The sequence below is a fragment of the Plecotus auritus genome (genome assembly GCF_963455305.1).
Source record: "Plecotus auritus genome assembly, chromosome: 9".
Classification (NCBI taxonomy): Eukaryota; Metazoa; Chordata; class Mammalia; order Chiroptera; family Vespertilionidae; genus Plecotus; species Plecotus auritus.
This window is the reverse complement of record NC_137783.1, coordinates 21007936-21023363: the sequence shown is the minus strand read 5'-3', so window position 1 is coordinate 21023363 and position 15428 is coordinate 21007936. Positions and strand designations below refer to the sequence as shown.

The 15428-nt window shown below is 38.1% G+C and overlaps 1 protein-coding gene across 3 annotated transcripts in view; it reads right to left on the bottom strand.

The window, feature by feature from the left end:
* Positions 1 to 15428, bottom strand: part of HPSE2 (heparanase 2 (inactive)) — a gene marked incomplete at its 5' end in the record, with an annotated part of 566398 nt that overhangs the window by 500990 nt on the left and 49980 nt on the right. For 2 of the 3 annotated variants that reach the window (XM_080641826.1, XM_080641827.1), the window contains one exon: positions 5981 to 6142. The exons of the other annotated variant lie outside the window; for it this stretch is intronic. In XM_080641826.1, coding sequence (XP_080497952.1) covers positions 5981 to 6142 — 162 coding nt within the window. The remainder of the gene's footprint in view (positions 1 to 5980; positions 6143 to 15428) is intronic. 3 annotated transcript variants of the gene reach the window in all.

Here is a 15428-nt window from a genome sequence, read left to right as displayed (position 1 = left end):
CATAGTTAAAGATTAAAGCTCTTAATTAAAAACAGACCAAAAAAAAATAAATGATATCCAGGGAGGAAAATGTTTTTCAATATACATGACAAAGGATTAACATTCCTAATTCACAGAGTACTTACAAACTGATAAGAAACAGATCAACACCCAAGTGTTGTTGTTTTTAAAGCAAAGTATGAGTAGGTAATTCACAAAACAGAAAATGCAAATCACCAACAAATATGTGAAAACATAGTCACTCTGGCTATAGCCAGAAAATTACAATGAGATAATAGTTCTCACCTGTTATACTGAAAAAGATCGAAAAGAGCACTAATACCCAGTGCTAATGTGAATGGTAGGAAATAACGGCTATTGTACACTGCTAGTGGGAATGGGAATTTCTATGAACTTTTCTGAAAATTACCTGACAAGATGCATTAAAATTGAAATGGAAATCATGAAAGAAAAAAATAATAGATTGGACTTCATCAAAATTGTTTCTGCTTTTCATAAGAAACTGTTAGAAATTTTTTTGAAAGTCACAGAGGAAAAAGTATTTGCAAATCACATATCTAATAGAGAACTTAGAGCCCAAAATATATACAAACTCTCAAAAATCAATAAGCAAGAAAACAAAACTCATTAATATTTTTAAAATGGGTAAAAGGCTTGAATAGACACTTCACCAAAGATCTATAGATGACAAATAATCACGCAAAGAGAGATGCTCAATATCATTAGTCAAAAGATAAACTGCAAATTAAAACTATGAGATACTACTAGAATAGCTAAAATTTAAAAGACAGATGATACTAATTGTTGACAAGAATGTGGAGTAGCTAGAACTCCTCACATACTGTTGGTGGGATGTAAGATAGTACAGTCACTTTGGAAAATAGTCTGATAGTTTCTTATAAAGTTAAAAGATACCATAAAATCAAAAGAAATGAAAATCCATGTCAACACAAAGATCTGAGAACAAATATTTACACTGGGTTTATTCATAATCACTAAAACTAGGAATAAACCAAATGTCCATCAACATATGAATAAATAAATTATAGGATATTCATAATATAAAATATTAGCGATGAAAAGGAATGAAATGCTGATTGATATATGCAACAAGATGAATGAATCTCAAAAAAAAATGCTAAGTGAAAGAAATCATACACACACAACTACTTTTTACATTACATTTAGGGTCAGAGATCAGATCATACACACCTAAAGGACTGGAGGTAGGAAAAGGAAATTAACTGCACAGGAAAATAAGAGAACTTTTTTCATTTTTATTTTTATTTTTATTTTTATTGGTGACCCTGTTACAGATATCCACATTTCTGCCCCCACCTTTACCCACCTCCACCTGGCCCCCCACCCCCACTTCCCTCTGTTCATCACCACACTGCTGTCTGTGTCTATGGGTTATGCATATATGTCCTTTGCCTAATCCCTTCATCTTCTTTCATCCAGTCCCCCCTCTCCTATCCCCTCTGACAGCTGTCAGTCTGTTCTATGTATTCATGCCGTTGTTTCTATTCTGTTGGTCAGTTTATTTTGTTCATTAGATTCCATACATAAGTGAGATCACATGGTATTCGTCTTTCTGTGACTGGCTTATTTCACTTTGCATAATAACCTCCAGGTCCATCCATGCTGTTGTAAAAGGTAAGGGTTCCTTCTATGTTTTACAGCTTGATAGAGAACTTTTTAGAATGACAGAATCTTGTATATCTTGATGGTGGTCATGGTTATGTGACTATATAGTCTATACATTTGTCAAATTTTATTTTTTCTGCATGTAAATTATACCTCAATAAACCTGAATTTATAAAATTTAAAAATACTTATCTTTTGATTCAGACATCCACTTTGAGATGTCTACTCCACAGAAATAAATGTGTCAATATATACAGATGTTAATGGACCTTAATAAGAAAATGATTAAATAAAATTATGTTCTATTCAATACTGTAGAATATAATGTAAATAATTTAAAAGATCTGGAAATAGTCCTTTGAGCATTATGGTTTGTGGGAACTGAAAGAACAGTTTTCACTCCACTGATTTGGGCCCTTTTTCTTAATTGAAGTTAGAAGAATGGACCACAACAGGGTACTATGTGCATCTTGAGTAACGCCATCCATTTATAATGGCCATGGTTTGGGCTGCCTAGTTATTCCTTGCCTTCAAGGAGTTTATGTCCTAAACAAAATCCTAGAAAACGTATTGCCCTTAAAGGCTGACTTTCAACTTTTATTTTCTGTTTTTCATTTGATTATAGTATAGGGATCCTCCAAAAAAGTTCAATTTACACCTCAAAAGGGGGGTGAGGTGAAGAACCTATAAAAGCTATTTAATTGATGTCAAAATTATCCCTTAAAAAGAGTCTTCAAGTGAATTCATCCATTATGTAGACAGCAGAACACTTTAAACAAATTTATAGAGCATTATTATTAGATTAAGAATCATGGGAGCATGCACATACAATAAAAAAAATCATGAGAGCCCTAGCTGGTATGGCTCAATTGGTTGGAGCATCATCTCATACACCAAAATATTGCAGTTTTGATCCTGGTCAGGGTGCATACAGGAGGCAACCAACTGATGCTCTCACATCAATGTTTCTCTCCCTCCCTCCCCCTTCCACTCTCTCTAAAATCAATGAGCATGTCCTCTGGTGAGGATAAAAAAAAAAAAATCATGCGAGCACAAAGAAATGAAAGACATGATCCCTGTTCTTCTTTAAAGAGTGACATTAAACACTCTCAGACTCAAGAAGCATAAGATGAGCACACAATCAGGTGTTGGTGAGTTAGTGTAATGAGTGTAGTATATGACTCATCACCATTTAAAATATTTCTATCACAGATGTTCTATTGGAAGTACTCCTTCACCTTCCTGTAACCTTAAAGTTTACTTCAAACCCTCTCTATTAAGTGAGGCTAACATTATTTCCAATATCTTGTAAATAATTTACATTAAAATATTAAGACATGCTTAGTATCATGTAAAAATATCTACTTTTCTAAAATTATGATATAATGAGGAATACTTCAATAAGATGTATGCATTAAAGAATTATTATTAGTTTCCATTAACTGGATAGTTACTAGAACTGTAGAGTTGTTTTCTTTTATTAAATGGTCAAAATATCATCAAAGCAAAAATATCATTTACCCTCATCTGAGGGGTGTCTGCTTAAGAGAAATCATGAGCTGAAATGAATAACATGAAAGCATGCCTCTCACCTCAATGCTATTAGTCATATCAAATAAAGACAAAACATCTAAGAATAAGGGCTTGCTTGTGATGCAGAGGGCAATAACCAATATTGTTAACATGCTTTTATCTGACATTTCAATAACTTTATTAACTTCTTACCATAGTGACATTTCAATCACTTTATTAATTTTTTTTCTTATACTGTGATCTTAGTTCTTCAATTTAAAAATAAATAATATACCATTAACTTACCAGGAAACAATTATGACACACTGCTACACATATACATGAAATTCTTTAAATAACTGGGAGAGGTATTGAGGGGAGGGCAGAGGTATGAAAAAGTTATCTCTTTCTGAGATTTTGGAGGCCCAGCTTCCTTATCCTGTTCCCACATAAATACTCAAACATTATGCCAGAGTTACACAAAATAAGTGGACATCACCAAGCAGAGCTCCCAGAGTAGGTGTTCTGAACATGTTGGTAAGAAAGTCACTTCATCTGAGAGGTCTCTGCCCCTTCAACCTCACCCTCCTTACCAATATACATTCATCACTGAAAAGGGAAATATTTACAAAAGTTAGTTTAGTTATGTTTAAATATTATGTTTAGCTGTCTGGAGACCATGTTCTCAAAATTTATACAAGAAATCAAGGATTAAACTTCATAACAATTAGAAAACCATGCTGTGTAAAATCAAAGACTTAGTTAAAGGACACTAAAATAGTTTTACCATTGGTGCTAAATTAAAATGACTCCATCTCTTCCCAACACCTGGAACCAAAACCTTTTAAACTTTCATGTAAACATACCAGGGCACACCAAATGCTCTGTCTGTTGCAAGGTACCACCTCTGCACAGACATTGGGTGAAAAATGTGAAAAATGCCTGAGGACTCTTTGAAGTAGCTTGGGAGAAGTGAGAGCAGGAAAGAGGCTCTTCACTAGGGTAAGTTTGTTTAGTGGAAAGTAAGCAAGTTGTCAGGGTAAAAGTTGACAATGTTGATTCCAACAGTTTGAACTGCGAATAAACATCGAAAGGGATTATGTTACTGAGAATTAGAAAAGATTCCACTGAACTCAATAGAACACTTGTGTGTGTTCAAAGATAATATGCCTTTGAGCCACATTCTGGATCCACAGTTTAGGGTTAGAATTACCCTAAGCCCTCTCTACGCCACATTAAAGAACATGGGGCCTGACCTCTCTAATATGTGCTTAAAATATTAGAATAAGGGTAGAATAAAAAATATTTCATTTCCAATAACAGAATTGGAAAACATTAAATACATGCACATTTGTACATTTGAGGTAGACTGAATAAATCTAGAGAGAAATCTATGTTCTTCCCATACATCTAAACACAGTTTCACTAACCAATTTAGGGAAATGCATCATTGGCTATAAATCACTTTTAAGTTTTCCTTCTTTAATGACCTATCAAAGAGCAAAAAACAGGGCCTTTATTATGAAATCCATAATCCTCTTCTCTGCTCACCAAAGCCACATTTAAATCTGGCTTTTATCTCATGCTATTGAGTTTTCCACCAGGTACAAAATGGAAAGTTGAAAAAGACTTGTGCTTTTTACAAAGCAAAACAATTTGGTTGCCACTCAGCAATTCCTGGTAAAATGCCAGGAAGTCTGTAAAAAAAAAAGTTAAAATTTTCCTAACTTAGACTTTACAAAAATAAATGTGAGATGTACATAGCCTGTCAGACAACCCAACCCATCTTTTTATTTTTTTAATATTAATAAACAAGGGAAAATACACTTTTGATTTGTTAAATTTTATTTGAATAAACATAATACAGATCTATCTGCCTTGAATGCCCTCAAGAAAATGGAGGTAACTTGAGCTGCTCTTATTAGTTCATCTCAAGTCCTTCATGATTCTCACATTAGTGGATGCTATTAGAATCTTTTTATTATTGATTTTTTTTTTTTTTTAGAAAGAGATAGATAAACATCAATTTGTTGTTTCATTTATTTACACTTTCATTGGTTTGATTCTTGTCTGTGCCCTGACTGGGGACAACCTTGGTGTATTGGGACAACACTCTAACCAACTGAGCTACCAGGGCAGGGCCTGCTATTAGAATCTTTTCCAAAGTTTGACAAAGACGTGCAATTCTCATGCTCTTTACCAGCAAAGTTTGCAGGCAACCCTGCAAAAAGTTGTTTCTCCTTTGAGCTTTCACGCATATTCACTTCCCCCCTAGAACCAAGGATGTAAGGGAGTATCGCTCAGTCTCATAGCCTCTTTGCTCTTAAAAAGAAAATCAAATTCCCCAGATATTTTCAAACTCCACCATGAACAGAACATTCTCAGCTCTGCATGTGCATCATTATCTCTTTTGCATTTCATCTTTATATTCACTGGGTTCATAGAAAGGACATATACAGAAAAAGGAAAATAGCTGCTTCTTAGACACCAAATTTAGTAATTCTCTCAAATCTACTGGCACACATCTAAAAAGTAATATTTTTATAAGGCTTCATTAGGTTTTCATTGGTCCTGTCTTTTAAGAACACACATGCTGAATCGCCCATAACCTCAAGCCAAAATACATCTGCAAAGTACAAGAAATGTTTTTTATAGGAAGACAAGAGTCATCACAATTTAAAAAGGGATATAGTGAGTAAAGACAGACAGATGTGGGCTCATCTGGATCCCACTTTAGTGTCTCCCAAGCATCAAGTTACTAACTGATGGAGGCCATCAATCTACAGTGCTCTAAGATTCCAGCCGGCTCCAATAGCCTTACCTGTTAATATGAGATTACTGTAAGTATTGGAGAAGTGCTCCTTTAGAAGAACCAGATGCATCTGAGCTGCCTTCTCCCGTTGGAGCTCTAGCATAACATCAGGGTGCTGGGCAATCTTGCAGCCTTTCTGTTTATCCAAGGCAACATCACTCCGAACAATGTCTATAAAAAGAAAAAAAGGGGGGGCAGGCAGCACAAATGAAAAACAAAAAAATAAAAATTAAAAATAAACAGCCCTGGCTGGCTTGGTTCAGTGGATAGAGCGTCGGCCTGCGGACTGAAGGGTCCCAGGTTCGATTCCTATCAAGGGTACATGCCCGGGTTGCAGGCTCGATCCCCAGTAGAGGGTGTGCAAGAGGCAACCAATCAATGATTCTCTCTCATCATTGATGTTTCTATCTCTCTCTCCCTCTCCCTTCCTCTCTGAAATCAATAAAAATATATTTTAAAAAATAAATAAATAAACCAATAAAACAAAAACCATACACATATTACAGTCCTGTTTTATCCCAAAATGACAATTTATAAACTACCAGTATTTTCATCACAATTAAGAAATTCAAAATTAATAAACCTGAGGGTCTCCAACTTCATGATACATCCTGCAAATTTCTCTGATCATTTCCAAATTCTTGGAAGATTTTTTTGTTTCTTATCTCTCTCTAACCTCACCTAACATTCTCACTCCTCCATTCCTCTTCTAAGCTCACCTCTAAGTACTTATTTACCTCCTGGGGCCTTTTCTTAACATCTTTTAGCACTCTCCATGGGAAAAAAATAATACAACTTTGTCTGAATACTAGTGACTATGAAGGTCATTTCCTCTATCTCATGCCATAGACCAAGTGATAGCTCCAGCATGTTATTCAGGATTCTTGGCCTGTTTTCAGGTTTACCTCCCAGCCAACCTACTCAGTTCAAACTAGAGCTGCCATCCTGTGGGTTAGCTACTAAGAATTTCTCCTGATATTTTTTTCATATACCTCTGGATACATTCTGACTCAGTAATTGTCCTTTCAATTTAGAAGTATTTTGTGAGTCACTAAAGAAAGCAAGAGCAGGGCTAGAGTAACTTTTCGGATCTTTCTCTCTCCCAGTTATTTTCCCATTAGTGATAGGTTGCTTTTTATACAGTATGATTTACACTCAAAGTAAAAGTATTCTCCAGAAAACAGCCTTCCTCAAAAATAACCATTTTTCTAGAATGTGTTGCAATTACCAGGAAGCTTTCATGACGTAAAGTTATTTGTTTTACTTTTATAAGTTAAAATATAATTCAACTGATTACCATAGAAACAAATTATATTATCAATAGCAATTTGGATGACAACTCTACAAACTTTCAAGTTTTACATAGCAAACTAAAAAATTTTAGGAGAAAATGCAAAAAAAAAAAAAAAAAAAGCTGCTCTGCCACTGCTCACTGCTGACACCAATGGCTTTGGAACGGGGAAAAAAAAAAAATGAATGCCTGTGTTGATGGTACCAGTAGAAATATTTGGTTCTTTAAGCAGTGCTCAACATCATTCAACCAAAACCTTGAAATAAAGTGACCATATTATCTTAATATTAATAATACTAAGAAAATAAAACAATGGGCATGGCCAAACATACTTCCTAGACTTTAGAAAAGTGCATTATGACAATGTTTGGGGGGAAACAGATATTCCATATGGATTTTTATCTATATTTAATCTGTTCAACATTGTATCAAAGACTAGATAAACACAAAGTGAGAGTACTTATCCAAGATGCACATGGTCATATATCTGAAGGAAGACTAAGCATCATAAATGATAGGCTCAACATTCAAAATTATCTTGGCAACCCAGAAATTTAGGATGAGGTCCCCAACATGTAGGTAAAGACATGAACACAAAGTCCTGCATTTATACTGAAAATTAATTACATAAAATAATATGGAAAGGCCATACCAGATAGAAGTTCAGATATTTAAGATCTTATTAAGATTTGTAAATTTTAGTTAAATACAAGCTTAACATAAGCCAGTGATATACTGCCAAATATAATACTGCCACCAAAAAAATCCATTAAATCTTAGACTAAATTAATGGAACCAGAACATCCAGAATACAAACGATTACATAGCCACACTGCATTCCATGCCAGTCAAGGGCGGCAGAGTGAAGAGTTGGAGTTAAGCAGACTTCATTTTAAATTCTGATTTGGCGGGGAGAACCAAGATGGTGGCATAGGCAAACACCTGTACTCACCGCCTCCCACAACCACATCAAAATTACAACTAAAATACAGAACAACCATCATCCAGAACCACCAGAAAACTGGCTGAATGGAAATCCTGCAACTAGAGAAATAAAGAAGAAAGCACACTGAGACTGGTAGGAGGTACAAAGGTGCAGAACAGGCTGGTCTGGCACCCATGTGTGCCACTTTTTTAACTGGGAGGGAGATTGTCTCTGCGGAGGCTGCCCGGAGGAGCAAGGGGTCCCAGGCCCACACCAGATGCCCAGCCCAGGGTCCCAGAGCTGGGAAAACAAGTCCCTATGGGCAGTAAGAACTACGGGCTTTAAAAACCAGTGTGGACTGAGGCTGAGTGACACACAGGCTGCTGGAGACCCAGTTGCTCCTCTTAAAAGGCTGGCACCACGAACTGCACTTACAAGCTCCTGCTTCTTCTGAGCTCAGTGCCAGGCGAAGCTCTGGGGGACCCAGACACATACGAGGAGAAACTGGACTGTCTAGCATCCGAGTAGAAACTTAGGGGCAGCTTTCTTCCAGATGGAGGTGCTCACAGGGATCATTGTTCCCTTGCTGGAACTTCCCCAGTTGCAGGGCTGACTGGCAGCCATTTCTGTTTGCTAAGCCCTGGTGATTCCCTGAGACCCCACCCCACCAATTTACAACCCCATCCAAGCTGTGAGCAGCAGCTTTTGCATATGAATGGCCTGTCCTTGCTCAGGCAAAAAACCTGTCAAACAAGCTGCAGCTGGGTCAGGGAGTACCAATCCTATCAATAAAAGGCCCAAGACCCAGCACCAGCACCAGCCTCCCTTGCTTTACAGCTGGGCCTCATCTGGGCACTTCCAAACCTGATACAAAGAGCAGGAATCTTCAGATCTCTCTGTAGCTCCTGCTGGGTGGCCCCAGGCAGTGGCTGACTTTGCACCTCCCTGGAGACCCAAGAGCCAGTGTACCCAGTGGTCAGTGCCAGACCATACCAGATTACAACTCTTCTCATCCATAAACAACACACTCAAGGGGAAGACTCAGTGAGCACCAAAGCCCCATTGAAGCAAGACCTGCTCCATAAGGGTGTCTCCTGCACAGCAGCTCTCCCACTGTAGTCGCAGCTGGTCTCCACAGCCAATTGGCCTGGAGGTCAATTCCTCCCGGTGACACAAACAGCAATCAAGCTCAACTACAACAAAACTGTGCACACATCCCACAAAGGGGTGCACCTAGAGTGTCCACCTCAGGTGACTGGGAAGGCTGAGCCACTGGGCCCTACAGGACACTTACTACACAAGGTCACTCTATCAACTCAAGGAGACATAGCAGCTTTACCCAATACAGAGAAACAAACACAGGGAAGCAGCCAAAATGTGGAGACAAAGAAACATGTCACAAATGGAAGAAGCAAACTACTGGATATAGAATTCAACTCCATAGGTATAAGGTTACTCAAGAATCTTCTAGAAACCTCCAAGGAACTTAGTGAGACTTTCAAGGATCTTAGTGAGAATGTCAAAAAAATGGAAAAGGACCAGTCATAAATTAAGCATACACTGACTGAAATAAAGAATAATATACAGGGATTCAACAGTAGACTAGAGGATCCTAAGAATCAAGTCCTTGATATGAAATATGAGGAAGCAAAAAATACCCAACCAAAAGAGGAAAAAGAAAAAAGAATCCAAAAATATGAAGATAGTGTAAGGAACCTCTGGGACAACTTCAAGCATACCAACATCCGAATTATGGGGGTGCCAGAAGAAGAGAGAGAGCAAAATATTGAAAACTTATTTGAAGAAATAATGACAGAAAACTTCCCCTACCTGGTGAAAGACATAGACTTACAAGTCCAGGAAGCACAGAGAACCCCAAACAAGAGGAACCCAAAGAGGACCACACCAAGACACATCATAATTAAAATGCCAAGGGCAAAAGACAAAGAGAGAATCTTAAAAGCAGAAAGAGAAAAGCAGTTAGTTACCTACAAGGGAGTGCCCATACAACTGTCAGCTGATTTCTCAACAAAAACTATTCAGGCCAGAAGAGAGTGGCAAGAAATATTCAAAGAGATGAATAGCAAGAACTTACAACCAAGATTACTCTACCCAGCAAAGTTATCCTTTAGAATTGAAGGTCAGATAAAGAGCTTCACAAACAAGAAAAAGCTAAAGGAGTTCATCACCACCAAACCAGTATTATATGAAATGCTGAAGGGTATTCTTTAAGAAGAGGAAGAAGAAAAAGGTAAAGATAAAAAATATGAACAACAAAGTGGCAACAAATACATATCTATCAACAATTGAATCTAAAAATCAAATGAATAAAAAATCTGATGAACAGAATAAATTGGTGAATGGAATAGAATCAGGGGCATGGAAATGGAACAGACTGATGATTCTCAGAAGGAAGGAGGTGTAAGGGGTGGAGGAAGAGATTAGACAAAGATCTTATATGCATGTATGCATTACCTATGGACACAGATAATACGGTGGCCAGGGCCTGGGGTGGGGTGGGAACCGGGAGGAGGGGAGCTATGGGGGGAATAAGGGGGACATTTGCAATAATCTCAACAATAAAGATTTTTTAAAAAATCTGATTTGGTGTTTACTTATTAGTTGCAGAAGTGACAGTGAAAGAACCTCTGTAAGCTTCAATTTTTTCATCTACTATTATTGTAAAGAGACATAAAAGACTGAGAGTGGTAAGCTTGGCAAAGAAAACTTGCTTTCAAATAGAAGAGATAACTGACTTACTCCATGTAAATCTCAAAAGTCAAACATTATGGGAATAACCAAAAATCATACTCCTCAGTTCCACATGAGAAAATTATAACAGAAGCTGTCATACAAGGAAAAGAGCTACTTGAGGATGGAGTGAGTTTCCTATTCCTAGAAATATTCAAGCTAAGACTAGATGACACAGGCACAATAAAATGATTTTAATACAGTCATCAGCCCTGACCTGTTTGGCTCAGTGGATAGAGCAGGGGTGGGCAAACTTTTTGACTCGAGGGCCACAATGGGTTCTTAAACTGGACCGGAGGGCCAGAACAAAAGCATGGATGGAGTGTTTGTGTGAACTAATATAAATTCAAAGTAAACATCATTACATAAAAGGGTATGGTCTTTTTTTTTTTTATTTCAATAGTTTTATTCATATCAAACATTTTAACAAGAAGAATGTAAACACTAATTATTATAATTTGAAACTTCAAAAAATGGAGGAATCATAGCACAATAACATACCTTATATTGAAGATGGCAAAGGCAAAATAAAATTGCCTAACAAAGGAAAGGTACAAAAGCCTTTCAAATTAAACTTAAATATAATAAAATAATTTAAAACTAAAACAAATAGAAAAGAACAAAATGTGTAAATAGTAAATTAACATTTTCTTTAGTGCAACTTCCAAATTATGCCCGGGACGTAGATGTAGACTGGGTTGAAAGGTTTTTGGTCTTTAAAACATCAACTTCAGTGGGAACAGTGTTGTTGGTCTCTTTTTTAGCTAATGCTCTGATACTGTGCTCTCCAGGGGCGTGTCTCCCTACATCACCACAATAACGTGTCTACGCATTCCCAGGGTGATGTAGGGGGATGCGTCCGCGGGCATTACAAGGAGCCTCTGGAAGATTGAGAGGTTGTTCCTTCTACTGAATGGGCGGATATAAATCCGCCCACTCAGAAGAAGGAGCTGCGGCCGTGTTTCCCAAGTTGCCATGTTAACACTGCTGCTGGTGAAGGAGCGGAGGGGAGAGCAAGAGAACCCTCTGCTCTTTCGGCTCCGTGGGCCGGATAGAACAGCCGAATGGGCCGGATCCGGCCCGCGGGCTGTAGTTTGCCCACGGCTGGGATAGAGCGTCAGCCTGCGGATTGAAGGGTCCCAGGTTTGATTCCAGTCAAGGGCATGTACCTTGGTTGTGGGCACATCTCCAGTGGGGGGTGTGCAGGAGGCAGCTGATTGATGTTTCTCTCTCTTTGATGTTTCTGACTTTATATCCCTCTCCCTTCCTCTCTGCAAAAAATCAATAAAATATATTAAAAAATATATATATAGTCATCAAAGCTGCCAAATACAGGCTTTCTCTGACATTATGTGAGGCAATATAATAGATAGTTAAAGGCACAGGCCTTGTATTCAAACAGATACATTGTTTAGAAAGTGAAAAGATGACACAAACAGAAAATATTTGAAAATAATATATACAATAGAAATATAAAGAAAATTTTTATAACTTAATAAAAAGACTAATAACCCAATTTAAAAATGAATAACATATCTGAACAGACATTTCACCAAAGAAGATATACAAATTGCTAATAAGCACATGAAAAGATGCACAACATCATAGTCCTTTGAAAGAGATTCACAAATGCTAGAAGACCTCTGTGATGTCACCAAATTTATCCACTTTGGCTTTAAAACGTCTCTTAGAATTACACCCTTCTTTTCCATTCCAGTTAATACTATAAACCTCTTATCTGGATAATTAAAACAGTGCAAGCCAGCATCCACAACTCCAAGACATGCAGCATATCACTTTTAGGGAAAAAAAAGCCTTCATTTTTACTTTGTTTTCATTATATAACTAGAGGCCCATTGCAGGAAGATTCCTGCAAGAACAGGGCTTCCAGCGGGCTTCCCTCCCGCCACTGCCACCCCTCCCGCGCCCCCGCCCTGCTTTCCCTCCCACCACTGCCCCGTGCTTTCCCTTCCCTCCGGCCACCTCTGCCCCCCACCCTGTGCTTTCCCTCCCCGCCGTCGCTGCTGCCCCGTGCTTTCCCTCCCGCCACAGCCCTGCACTTTTCCTCCCGCGCTGCTGCCTCGCTTTCCGCTTTCCCTCCCTCTTCCTTCTATGCTGTCTTCAGTCTTCACTCCTTCTGCGTATGCAAATTAACTGCCATCTTTCGTTGGGTTAATTTGCATACTCACTCTGATTGGCTGGTGGGCATAGCGGAGTGATGGTTAATTTGCATGTTTCTCTTTTATTAGTGTAGATGTTTCAAATAGAGAAATGTACAAAGAATACCCATCCATACCATGTACCCTCTCTCAGCTCTATCCTTTTATAACATTTTATAATCAGCCTGTTAAGTAAGTCAGACACACACAGAGAGAGAGCTTATAGGAGTTTTAACTGCACTGAATTTATACATTAATTTGGAGACAATTTCAAGATATTTAAGCTTCCTTTTTATGACATTATGCATTTCTATGTAGGTCTTCTTTAATGTTTTTCAATAAAGTTTTACAGTGTCTTCTATTAAAATTTGGTATATTTCTTAGATTTATTCAAAGATACTATGGTTTTTTGCTGGTATAATTTTTAATAATGTGTTCTAAGTTGTTGTCCATAGTTTGTAAAAAATGAGCCTGGATTTGCTATATATAGCTTGACTTTAGCAATCTTGGCAAACTCTCTTACTATTTCTAACCATTTTTTAAAAATATATTTTATTGATTTTTTTTACAGAGAGAAAGGGAGAGGGGATAGAGAGAAACATGGATGAGAGAGAAACATTGAACAGTGCCTCCTGCACACCCCCTACTGGGGATGTGCCCACAACCAAGGTACATGCCCTTGACCGGAATCGAACCCGGGACCTTTGAGTCCGCAGGCTCTATCCACTGAGCCAAACCGGTTAGGGCAGTGGTCGGCAAACTCATTAGTCAGCAGAGCCAAATATCAACAGTACAACGATTGAAATTGCTTTTGAGAGCCAAATTTTTTAAACTTAAACTTCTTCTAACGCCACTTCTTCAAAATAGACTCACCCAGGCCATGGTATTTTGTGGAAGAGCCACACTCAAGGGGCCAAAGAGCTGCATGTGGCTCGCGAGCCACAGTTTGTTGACCACGGGGTTAGGGCATTTCTAACCATTTTTGACTAGATGTTTATGAATTCATTATGTAACCAATTATACATCTGCTAATAAAAACAAATTTGTTGCCTTGGCTAGTATGGCTCAGTTGGTTGGGCATTTTCCAGTGCACAGAAAGGTTACCGGTTCAATTCCTGACCAGGGCTCATGCCCTGGTTGTGGGCTTGATCCCTGGTAGGGTGCATGCAGGAGGCAGTCGATCGATGCTGTGCTCTCACAAGGATGTTTCTCTCTTCTCCCTCCTCTCTCTCTAAAAATCAAAATTATTCTTTAAAAAAATGTGTTTCTTCCTTCTTAATTCTTATATATTTACTTTTCTCATTTGTTGGAATACATAGGACTCTTGCATTTCTAACTATCTTACAATCAGAGACAATGGCTGCCTTTTTTCTAGATTACCTTTCCAAAGATGTTTGTATATTAAACAGTCTTAGAAGATGGAGACAGTACTCCCCTCCAGAGCAAAAAGCAGGCATGCTTAGTATCCTATATAATAAATACAGCATTTTCTCTAGAATACAGGGCAGGCCTGCTTATTTCTCATTATAAAAGATTCAGGGTTCCCTAATCTCAGGGTTCCCCTCCTGTCATACAACCTATTGCACATGAAAGTATCACTTAGCATTCTTCCTATTGTCCTGTGAGAACTGAGACTCAGCAAAACAGTTAAAAAAATGTGCTGATACTCTAGCCACAGATATTGCTGTGAAAAATAAACTGTTTTGTGTCTGACACAGGAGTCTCATATCTTCTGCCAGCATCCATGCAACTCTGGCAGGCTACCTTGTTAGTTTGCATATAGGGTAAAACCTCAGACCCTTCACAATTCTTGATAGTATTGTGCCCCCTAGTACCTCCAATACAAAGGTGAGCTGAGGGCATTATTGGCTTCTTCCTGACTTTAAAAGGAATGCTTCTAACATTTCACCATAAGCATAATAATTGATTTAGATTCTTGGTAGATATCTTGGTGGATACTCTTTTTCAGGTTATGGGGTGTGGTTAAAAGGCTGGTGTGGTTCAGTAGTTGAGCACTGACCCATGAACCAAGAGTTCACAGTTTGATTTCTGGTCAGGGCACATGCCCAGGTTGTGGACTCAGTCCCCAGTAGGGAGCATGCAGGAGGCAGCCAATTGATGAAATTTCTCTCTCAGCGATGTTTCTATCTCTCTACTCCTCTCCCTTCTTCTCTCTAAAAATCAATTAAAAAAATTTTTTAAAAGTCCTAACTCATTTAACTTGGGAAATTGTTGCCTTAGTCTAAAGAATTGATATAGCTTTCAAGAATGGATCTCCTTAGAATCAAAAATAAGGAAGGAATCCCTAGGAGGGAGTTACTGGAATTTCAG